At 42.2% G+C, this 12278-nt stretch overlaps 1 protein-coding gene across 1 annotated transcript in view; it reads right to left on the bottom strand.

Moving 5' to 3' along the window:
• The window catches only part of szt2 (SZT2 subunit of KICSTOR complex), a 114813-nt gene that overhangs the window by 86544 nt on the left and 15991 nt on the right, over nt 1–12278 (bottom strand). Inside the window, 11 exon segments of the mRNA XM_046353138.1 lie at nt 4147–4315; nt 4600–4688; nt 4948–5026; nt 5177–5413; nt 5599–5804; nt 6136–6250; nt 6422–6574; nt 6836–6981; nt 7231–7360; nt 7937–8168; nt 8795–8965. Of these exon segments, the coding sequence (XP_046209094.1) occupies nt 4147–4315; nt 4600–4688; nt 4948–5026; nt 5177–5413; nt 5599–5804; nt 6136–6250; nt 6422–6574; nt 6836–6981; nt 7231–7360; nt 7937–8168; nt 8795–8965 (1727 nt within the window).

Raw genomic sequence — 12278 nt, 5'->3', positions numbered from 1 at the left:
GGGCAATATCAGAATAAATTATCTAGTGATTCTGTATCTTTGCAGGCAAAATCTACAGAGTTGAGATTGTTGTGTGCCCCATATAATGTATATAACATTTAGTTGGTGGCAATAATTTTGGATAAAAAATGTCAATTGAAATGTGTTGAATCAAGTGTTGCTTTTTTGTATCCATTCATATACTGTACCATGTGCCATGGAATCTGTACATTGAAAATATCTTCCCATTTATTTTGCAACCTGTATGGCGCAGCTGTCAACATTTTTGTCCTCAAATGAAACTGGTATATTATTCAAATGAATTACTTAAAAATCATACAATGTGATTTTCTAGATTTTTGTTTTAGATTCCGTCTCTCACAGGTGAAGTGTAACTATGATAAAAATGACAGACCTCTACATGCTTTGCAAGTAGGAACACCTGCAAAGTCGGCAGTGTATCAAATACTTGTTCTCCCCACTGTAGATAGACAAAATTAAATGTGCCTGTCCTAGCATTCCAAATAAAGTTACATTTTTTGCCATATGATTTAAACAACGAGTCGTCTAGAGTAGGCAGCACCATTAGTATGTAAACTTTGATAGGACTAAAGAGTTAAATCAATGTGATTTTTCCATAATATACAAGTATTTCCATCTCAATGGTTGTAGTATCTAATCTATTTTTACAAACCTTCTTTGGAATTGTTTGTGGTAAGTTTTGAGATGTAAATACAAAGTATGTCTGTCTACTTCACCATCCAACCATTTTATTAGTAAACTACAAGGTAGTATTAACATTGTGTCTTAACAATCCAATATGACTGTGCAGGGATGCAGATTGCGGACTTAAGTTGTTGGGGATAGGGGGCAGCATTTTCACTTTTGGATGAATAGTGTGCCCAGAGTGAACTGCCTACTACTGAGTCTCAGATGCTAATATATGCATATTATTATTAGTATTGGATAGGAAACACTCTGAAGTTTCTAAAACTGTTTGAATTATGTCTGTAAGTATAACAGAACTCATTTGGCAGGCAAAAACCTGAGAAAAAATCCAAACAGGAAGTGGGAAATCTGAGGTTTGTAGTTTTTTAACTCACCGCTATCGAATACACAGTGGGATATGGGATGTTTTGCAATTCCTAAGGCTTCCAATAGATGTCAACCGTCTTCAGAACGTTGTTTCAGGTTGCTTATGTGAAGGGGGGCCGTATGGGAGCTGTTTGACTAAGGGGTCTGCCTATAGCCTCGTTCTCAGTCACGCACTTTCACATGAAAGCGACCTGTGTTACATTGCTTTTCTATAGACAATGGAATTCTCCGGTTGGAATATTATTGAACTTTTATGAAAAAAAACATAGAAAAGATTGATTCTATACTTAGTTTGACAAGTTTCTTCGACCTGTAATAGAACTTTTTTTTAAGTTTTGTCCGAATGGACCAGATTGCGCTTTTGGACATTAATGGACATAAATGATGGACATTCTCTAACAAAACAAACATTTATTGTGGAACTGCGATTCCTGGGAGTGCATTATAATGAAGATCATCAAAGGTAAGTGAATATTTAGAATGCTATTTATGAATAATGCTGACTACCCAACATGGAGGATATTTCTCTGTCTGGTTTGGGCTCTGAGCGCTGTTCTCAGATTATGCTTTTTCCGTAAAGTTTTTTTGAAATCTGACACAGCGGTTGCATTAAGGAGAAGTGAGTATTTCTGTGAATTCATGTGGCTCTCTGCAATATTACTGCATGTTTTGGAACTACTGAACGTAACACGCCAATGTCAAATAAGATTTTGGGATATAAATATGAACTTTACCGAACAAAACATACATGTATTGTATAACATGAAGTCCTATGAGTGTCATCTGATAAAGATCATCAAAGGTTAGTGATTCATTTTATCTCTATTTGTGCTTTTTGTGACTCCTCTCTTTGGCTGGAAAAATGGCTGGGTCGGTGGTGACCTAACATATGTATGTGGAGCTTTCGCTGTAAAGCATTTTTTATATCAGACACTGTGGCTGAATTAACGAGACGTTTATCTTTGAAATGGTGCCGAATACTTGTAATTTTGAGAAATTTGATTCATGAGATTTCTGTTGATTTGTATTTGGCGCATATCAATTTCATTGGCTGTTGGCGAGGGGTTCCGCTAGCGCAACAGGGTAAAAACTAGAGAAATCAGCTTACAGTTGACACTTGTTTTTATCCCCTGGATTTCTAACCTCTTGATGTTCTTGTTGGATCTAATTGTAATAGCTAGCGTTTCAATGGCCATAATAAATAAATAGGGAACAATGTACAGCCCTGTCATACTCCTGTTAAAAGCTCAATACTTTCTGAGAAGTAACCATTATTTACTATTTAGCACCTGGGGTTGCTTACATAATCATAACCCACTGTATAAAAGATTCACCAAAATTAAATTTATATATATAATTGTAGTCGTACTTTATCAAACGACTTTTCAAAATATGCTATGAAGACCAGGCCTGGTATCTTTGACGTTTCATAATGTTCCACTGTTTCAAGTAATTGTTGTATATTATCTCCAATACATCATCCTTGTAAAAAAACTGTCTGATCAGGATGAACAATATCTGGTAAAAACCTTTTTTATTCCATGTGATATGCACTTCGCCAGGATTTTTGCATCACAACATTGAAGTGTAACAGGCCTCCAGTTTTTTTTTTAAATGGACTGGATAAGGGGATCTGCTGTACCTATGTTGTGCAAAAAAAGTCAATAATGAATTATCTTCTCTTAGTTAAGAACAAATTGTCATCCAGTAGGCTTTGATAAAATTGCCAATATCCACGTGGAAATTATGTAAGAGTTATGTGGAGGCCAATTAGTTTAAGGTTCAATCGCATTCTGTCTCCTATTAATACTTTTTAAACGTTTGAACCAGCAAGAATGAGACCAGGAAGTAGTTAAGTCAGCTAGCTTGATTAAGCCTCCTCCATGTATATCTCACTAGGTCAGCCTCCATATATCAACCAGTTCTAATGCATCCATGATATTTGTGATCTCTTTAAGGGCATGAGGGTGATAGTTTGTAGTGTGATTTCCTTTACGATCCACTGAGGTACGTAAAATCATATTGTAATCTCTCACCATAATAACAGATTAATTTGTTACTTGTGGGCTCAATAAATTATTATATATATTTTCGAAGAAGTGTGGATCGTCATTATTTGGTCCATATGCAGTGCCTTCAGAAAGTATTTAGACCCATTGACTTTTTCCAAATGAATAAGAGCACAATAATATAGATGCATGCTCATATTAAGAAAGTGAGAGAAAGGGCTATAAGCATGTCAGCCCAGCCCGCTCAGTTCATTGGATCCAGTTGTTAGAAAAAGAAAACGAAAAGAAAAATACCTAGAAATATCACAAGACCAGTTCTTTATGCCCATTACATGCAAGCAGCCTGTCGGCAGAGAGACCCGTTTCATGTACTCCTTATTATATCCTGTTATATTCCAACAAGAAGGAAGAAAAATTAACTTTCATTTTAACAGCCGCTAATGACTGTCTCTAAAAATGTGTCTTACGCATCACACTACCCATACATTTACATTTAAGTCATTTAGCAAACGCTCTTATCCAGAGCGACGGGATACATAAGTTTAACTTACAATCGACTCTGACACAGCTATGGCATGACAGCAAAGACATGCAGTACTGATTATCTAGAACGAGTAAACCTGTAAAACCAACCCGCTCTCCACCCACACTCCAGGGCTGTTGCTCTATCACTTCGTCCGTTTTACACTTAGGCCTATATCATTAGGATCAAGAATATAAAAGGTAGCGTATGTAGCTCACGTAAACATGTAATACACTTCTCACTAAGAGAAGTGCTTCCATAGGCCAGTTATTAAAGTAAACTCACTATTACAAACCAATCAAATGAAGAGAGAGGAACCAGACTTAAAGAAACCAGACTTAGTCCATCCAGACTTAGTCCATCCTCTGGCTGCATATGTACACACGCTTCAACTTCATCTCTATCAGTATTGTAATACTATACAAATTGGTGAATTGGAATTATCAGTGATTGTACTACTGAATAGCTACAGTACCTTTGACAACAGCTGAGAATGTAAGAAGATCAATTTGATTAATCGATTAAGCGATTGATACTGACCGCCTGTGGAATCTCCTGGTAGGTGAGCTCCTGGAAGTGTCTATGTTGGTCTCTAGGGCTCCATACTGTCCCACTCTGAGGCTCTACCCAACACTCTGTCACCAGGTTGAGCTCTGTGTCCACATCAATGGCCTCCACCTCTGTGTCGTTGTCATCGTCTGTGGAGAAACTGGAGACCCATGATGGAAGACAAGGGGCCAGGACAGGAGGAGACAAACAGATGCTTATTCAGCAATAGCACCATTTACTGACTAAATAACCAGCAAAATATAGCAAAGTGTTCAAAGGGTAAAAAAATAAAATGTGTTAAGTTCTTAGAAACGTAACTGTTCTTCTAAATAAAATAATTTGATAATATTTGAAGATACGGTTGGAAAATGTGTAGAATTTGTGGAGCTGGTGGACTAAAGCAATAGAAATAATGGCCAAATATTAAATAGAATTCAGTCTCACCTGTCCTTGGTAGAGGTGGAGTGAGGTGGAAACAGGATATACTGGACGATACAGGTGTGACTTTCTCTGTCCACCGCCTCTGGCATCCCCTACGAGCACACCATCACAAGTCATCATTACAATGGGATTTTTATCGGAATTCAATGCAAACACTATGCAGCAATAAACTGTCTGGCCTCAATATGTCCAGATTAGAACATATGTATGTGTGTATTGTGTAGCCTAATCTTCCTTTCAATGTTAATGTAGACAACGCTACATTAGTACTCAAAGGATTAATGAGAGGGTTTTTCTATTGAGTTCATATGGGTTTAGTAAATATTTGCTGTCCCAGCATGCTACTCTCACCTTCATTGGCAGTTCAGTCACCATGTTGACTATGCCCTCTCCACTGGCAGCAAAATGAAAGCCCTCAGAGAGGCGAATCCTTAGGAAACATCCAAAAACATTTTCAGGCAACAAGTCAGAACTCTCTGATATGATAATGACTTTATTTATATTCGTAAGGAGAGTCTTCACAAATATTACATACATAGTGCACGAGACAGGTACCATTAGACATGCCAGTGGGACTCACTCAGACAGCATGGACAGTATATGAACCACAGCTTGCAGCGGTACGGTCACACCCAGGCCGCTCTGCACCGTCCACACCCAGCGCTGATGGAGGAAGTAGCGTGACAGTGACGCCAGCGTGGACGAGGCCGTCCGATTGGCTGCCATGCTAAGGGGCACGGTCATGTTAGTGGGCTGGGTGAAGTTCTCCATGTTCAGAATAAACGGGGTCCGGAAGTCTGACGGGAGCTTCTCGTACCTACAGGAGAAGATTGGACACCATTAGAGTATTAATGTTTATAATTGGGTAAAATGTCTTCATAATCCAACCTTAGGACTGATACTTTTTGCTATGACCTCAATAATTGTAATCTACAGTAATAAGCCACGTAGCTGAAAAGAACGGTCATGCCCAAGGCACAAATCTGACAACATTCCACTGACCTGATGAGTAGTTTCTCCAGAGGTTTGTTGAGGACCACCACACATGGCCGGTCAGACAGCGCAGGTTTGGGAGCAGGGAGAGGAGGAGACTTGGAAGGGGATGCGTGCCCCAGAATCTTCCTCTTGGTCTTGGGCGTAGCCTCCTTGTTCTGGACGCGGTGAGGGAAGCGAAGCCTCAGGATCTGCTCCCGCAACTCATCCACTATCTGGAAGTGGGGCAGAGAAAAGGTTAAGCTGAAGAATAGGATGTGTTGGTTCCCTCACGAACAGTTCAGTTTAGTTCACTTGCCTTTTTCGGCCTTGTTCAGGATTTTTTGTATCTTCAGCAATGATTTAAGAATCAACATTTACATTAACGACAACAAAAGGTCACACCAACAGAGGGTTGCAACATTCTGAGGGGAAAAAAGGGTGATGTTTCACCTAGCGACTGACTTCTTTCTGCTTGCTAGATCCATTTAATGAGGAGAAATAGTCACAGCTCGAGATTCAAAATCTATATTTTATCGTGTTTTCGGTGTGGACCATGTCCCATACCTTGTTCCTGGTGTGGGCCAGGGTGCCGATAGGGAAGCCCAGCCTCAGCACCATGCAGGGAGCCTTGGAGATCAGACGCACCAGGTAGAATGAGTTGGGGGGCTGGTCAGAGGCACTGGGGACAGAATAGGACATTCATTAAAACCTTACTCCAGTCATTTACTGTAGCTCAATCCAGACCTGGGTTAAAATAATATGTGTTTTAGTATATTTTGAGACTATTCCATTGGTTCATTTAATAACAGCTTATGTGAACAACATTTCCCATGAGTCTCTCTGCCTCTACCTGTATATGAGCTTGACATACGAGTATCCCTCCACGAGTACAAAGCTGCTCCAGTCCCTCAGTAAAGAGGTGAGGGCTGAGTGGGAGATACGACACTGGATGGTGCTGAAACGCCCGTTACTACCAGCAGTGTGGAGGTGCTTTGGCACAGGCCTGCAGAGAAGAGAAGACAGGAGATCACCATTACAATGACTGGGAAAATACTTTTAAAATTAAACCTGCACACTTGTAGATTCTACTTAGATTTAACTAATTATACTAAATGACTGGGAGAGGACTATCAACACTGCTCTCAGTGATGCATCACTTTACATTACATCTAAAAGCAGAAATGAAATCAATATGAATTGACAACATTGTAATTTAAGAAATTGACATCAGAAGTTGGTGTCGCATCTATAAACCATCTCTCACATGTCGTGCTCCAGGATGATAGCAATGCGGTGCATGTGAAGCCATCTCTGCCAGAAGTTGGCGTCCATGGATAGGATGGGCTTCCAGTAGAAGGCAAACTGGGACTGAGAGGAGTCCTTAGAGCCGCTGTGCTGGAGGGAGAGAACCTGAAGGAAACAGCAGAAGAACACTGACTACCTGTCCTTAGGTCAATAGGACCAATGGCCCATATTCATAGTGTCTCAGAACAGTAGAATATATAGGATCAGTTTTGTCTAGACGATCATGAATACAACTACAGAAAGTGGGGACCTGATCCTAGATCAGCTTTATGAATATAGGTCAATGTAATAATGAATTTGAAAAATCAGTGTTAGTAAGTGTAAAGGAGTAACCAGAGCAGACAAAGTACATACAGGCGTGGTAGATCCAGGTGGGATGTAGAAGAGAGGAACTCCGTTCTTGGTGCTCTCAGGGATTGTGTAGTTCTCTGGGAGAGAGTTAAAGGACTGCAGGTGGACCAGCATCTGGTCTGTCTGGTTTATACTGTGAAGACAAAGAGCATAATAACATGGGTCTTATCAGGAGAAATGCACAGTATACACTTTCAAAATCTTGTACTTCGAATTCAATTCAGCGTTTCCCCTATATTTACTGACGCCACTCCAAATTATTATTATTATAATTATTTGTTTTAATAATTTCCAGTACAATAATATGTTTTCAGTGTAAACTTAAATGAATAAAACCAGAGACAAAGTATATACAATTGATAATGTAGCTACAGTATACATATGTTTAAATAAGATCATCTTTGAGGAACTAACAATCACCAAAATAAAAACTAGACAGAGAGAATCTAACATTAAAAAAAATGGTATGGGGACCCCATTGATTTTATATGTTTGAGTCACTCAGATAGCATAAGAACACGCCATAAGACATGGCAAAAAGTGTAGAATTGCTTTAAAACAATTTTAAAGTAGGTCCTATGATTACCCATTATAGGAGTAAAACTAAATTATATATTTTTAAATAGAATAGTATCCTTGACAATGAGCTGCATCAGTGTTTCCCTAGCAGTTTCCCTAGCAAGGTAGATACAGGTGAGTCAAAGGTCACCTCTGCAGTGTGTTCCAGAATCGCCTGATGACGGAGGTGCGGTAGGTTGAGGTGATGGGTTTCCTCATGGTACAGCTGATATCATGGAGGATGTCGTAGCTTCCCTCCATGGTGACCTCTACCCAGGTGGTCCTCTTGGCAGGATCCAGGGGCCACTGGGCAACTGCCAGGTACTCTATACGCATGTTGTGTTTCCACAGCAACACCAGCTTCACCTCCAGCTGGGTGCCACCTACGGGAGGGACCAAAACACAAATTGAAACATGTGAAACATGTGTAGTTTGGTTTATTTAATACTGTATACAGTCTGGAAAAGAGGAAGAAAGTTGGCCTTGTGGATGCACTTGCAGTAAAACAGATGTTCAATATCGTGGGTCTTCTGTGGATAGTAGAAAGTCACTTTAAAATGTTAGGCTTGAGGCTAATCCCACCATCCTGCTCTCTCTCTGTCGAGACGTCTGGTTTCCGAGCGCCTAAACACAGGACTTGAATGGAAGTCTATGGCAGGAGCGGACAAATTGGCTGATCTCTCAGCCAATCACCACCTAGCACAACCCTTAGAACCTCCTCTCTACATTGTGGACTTTCAAAGTGTGAGCAGTGCAACTGGATCAGAACGAATCGGAATCAAGTGAGCATCCCAAAAATAAATATGGTCGCTGTGATAGAACATTTCTTTATTTTTGGTTATTCTAGGCAAGTCCCATCTAACAGAGCTGTAGTAGGCTCTCTTTCTCTCCCTTCTCAATTTGAACCCACACCCCTTTCATTGCCACTTTGTTGTAAAGTGTTTCCAGGCTCTGTGTTAGCAATTTAGCCGGGGACGAGGTTAGGCTCGAGGCTGGTGTGAGCCGGTACCTTTAGTGAGGTTGATCTCCCTGATGGTGTATCCCTCTCTCAGTCTGACCGACACCACACTGACCAGGTGGGCGTGCACTTCCTTCTCTGTGTGCTTCTTCCTCCTCATCACCAGCGCAGGGTTCCCACTGGCTGACACCAGGTGCTCATTGAACAACTTGTGCTGAGACACTGGAAAACAGAATTTGGAACATGCCAACAAAGATGTTCAACGTTTACAACAGCGTATAATTAGGCAATTAGTCTGCCTTTTAACCAGTAAAATCATTTACCGGTGGGAATACTTTCTAACGTAAAGAGATATATTGGGAAGGAAATACTCTAAAAAGCAGCAGAGAAGAAAAAAAAAAGACAACCCATTTTCATTATGTCTCGGTGAAGTCAGACCCAGCCATTAAACATTGTACTTTCATTCGCATCTCTTTATGCTAAACCTCTCACGATGAAAGCGGACTTCTATTCAGTGAGCAGCCATCACTGTGGGTGTCTCCAACACGATTCACAGATAATGACAGGGTGTTTGGAAATGACAAGAGCCTTGCTTAAAGGCCACTGTGTTTGGGCTGTCACAGAGAGCACTAACGAGTACAATCAAGAACACTATGTTTAAAATTAACTTGTTTCGGCCAAAATTGCACTCTGATGGGATCGGGGACACAGCAGCAAAAAGACAACTTTATTTTCAACATATTGATACAGCCTAACTGCTAAAACTGTACAGTTTTGATTTATAAAGTTCAAATAGAGTATAGTCTTTCACATCATGATATATTGTCTTGCACGTCACATCTCGGGCATCTTGCACCTGTATGGAGCTTCATCAGGAAATGCATCGCTGACGTTGTCCCCACAGTGAAGTTTAGCTGCTTCCCCAATCAAAAGCACTAGATTAACACTGAGGTATACACTAAAGCAGAGAGATACTGCACACAGGGCTATCGCAGCCAACCCCGAGGCTATGGATGAGGACACTAATACGTACAAGATGTCCCGCTACGACCGCCACAGAGCCGTCAAACAGGCAAAAGGACAAAATAGGAACCGATGGTCTACGCATGTGGAAGGGGACAGTCCATTACGGATTAGAAAAAAAAGGTAGACAAAGTCTGCATATTGCACCTTTAATTAGAATGTCAATACTAGCTACAGTGGTTAGCTAGCTTGGAAGAAGTATTTAGTGTTGTGTGCATTGCATTGCATTGCGTCTGTGCACTTCGCTAGCTACCATCCCATTGCCTACATTGCATTTTGTTGTCACTCCTGTTGGATCCCCCACGAACGTGCTCTCCGATTGGCTCCAAGTTGTTGGCCACTGACGATCATTGCAATTCTACAAGTAGAAACGGTAGGTTTGTCGCTACCGGGTCGGCAAGCCGCAGGTACCCCTATTTTTCTAACAAGAGAAGGAACAGCCTCCTACTGTGATAAGCACCGATAGGAAGACTATCGGCAGTTAAGATTCTCTGTGCCTTTCATGCTTTAGGCTACAATGACTGCCGCCCCGCAGCACTAACATCTGTAATCATGAAGTAATCTGAAAGGCTGGTCATGGCACACATCACCTCAATCATCCCAGACGCACTCTAATTTGCATACCGCCCCAACAGATCCTCAGGCAATGCACTCCACACTGCCTTCTCCCACCTGGACAAAAGGAATACCTACGTGAGGATGCTGTTCATCGACTACAGCTCAGCATTTAAAACCATAGTGCCCTCCAAACTTGTCACCAAGCAAGGGATCCTGGGACTCAACACCTCCCTCTACAACTGGATCCTGGACTTCCTGACGGGCCGACCCCAGGTGGTGAGAGTAGGCAACAACACCTCTGTCACAGTGACACTCAACAAGGGGACCCCCAGGGGTGTGTGCTCAGCACCCTCATGTACTCCCTGTTTACCAACACTCTGGCCACGCATGACACCATCATCAAGTTTGCTAATGACACAACGGTGGAAGGCCTGATCACCAACGGTGATAAGACAGCCTGCAGGTCAGATAACTGGTAGTGTGGTACCAGGACAACAACCTATCCCTACACAAGACCAAGAAGCTGATCGTGGGCTACAGGAAACAGGGGGGGGTGCATCCCCCATTCACATCAATGAGCACGGTAGAGAGGATCAAGTTCCTCAGTGTCCACATCATCGAGGACTTAGTGTGGTCTTCTCACACCAGAGCTGTTGAAGGCCAGGCAACGCCTCTTCTCCCTCGGGAGGATGAAATTACTTGGCATGGCCCCTCAGATCCTCAGGAACATTTACTGCTGCATCATTGAGAGCACCCTGACTGGATTCATCACCCTCTGTACTGTATGCGACAGAAAGGCCCTACAGAGGGTGGTGAGGATGGCCCAGTGCATCACTGACAAACAGAATCCTAAACAGCTTCTATCCCCTGGCCATAAGACTGTGAATGGCTCACAACCTCTCCCACAGACTATCCACCCACACAGACACAACATATGCTGCTGCTAAAATCATTATTGATTAGATGTATTATTCCTTTAATATGCTGTCGATTGATTATTGATTGGCATCTCTGCAGCACTCCACCAAATCAGGCCTTTATGGTAGAGTGGCCAGACAGAAGCCACTCTGCAGTAAAATAAATATGAGAGCATGGTTGGAGTTTGCCAAAAGGCACCTAAAGGACTCTCAGACCATGAGAAACAACAATCTATAGTCTGATGAAACCAAGATTAAACTCTTTGGCCTGAATACCAAGCATCACGTCTGGGGGAAACCTGGCAACATTCCTACGGCGAAGCATGGTGGTGGCAGCATCATGCTGTGAGGATGATTTTCAGCGGCAGGGATCCCGATCAAACATCTCTGGAGAGACCTGAAAATAGCTTTTCAGTGACGCTCCCCATCCAACCTGACAGAGGTTGAGAGGATCTGCAGAGAAGAATGGGAGAAACTCCCCAAATACAGGTGTGCAAAGCTTGCAGTGTCATACCAAAGAAGACCCGAGGCTGAAGTCGCAGCCAAAGGTGCTTCAACAAAGTACTGAGTAAAGGGTCTGAATAGGGAGAAGGTCAGAGAACTGAAATTGTGGTGCCAGGACAACAACCTCTCCTTCAATGTGAGCAAGACAAAGGAGCTGATCGTGGACTACAGGAAAAAGCGAGCCGGATAGGCCCCCTTTAACATCAATGGGGCTGTAGTGGAACGGGTCGAGAGTTTCAAGTTCCTTGGTACCCATATCACCAACGAACTATCATGGTCCAAACACAGCAAGACAGTCGTGAAGAGAGCATGACAACACCTTTTCCGCCTCAGGAAACTGAAAACATTTGGCATGAGTCCCCAGATGCTCAAAAAGTTCTACAGCTGCACCATCATGACCAGTTGCATCACTGCCTGGTATGGCAACTGCTCGGCATCTGACCGTAAGGCGCTACAGAGGGTAGTGTGTATGGCCCAGTACATCACTGGGGTCGAGCTTCCTGCCATCCAGGACCTATATAATAGGCTGTGTC

The sequence above is a fragment of the Oncorhynchus gorbuscha genome, linkage group LG06, assembly GCF_021184085.1.
Source record: "Oncorhynchus gorbuscha isolate QuinsamMale2020 ecotype Even-year linkage group LG06, OgorEven_v1.0, whole genome shotgun sequence".
Taxonomy (NCBI): domain Eukaryota; kingdom Metazoa; phylum Chordata; class Actinopteri; order Salmoniformes; family Salmonidae; genus Oncorhynchus; species Oncorhynchus gorbuscha.
This window is presented reverse-complemented; position numbering and strand designations above follow the sequence as displayed.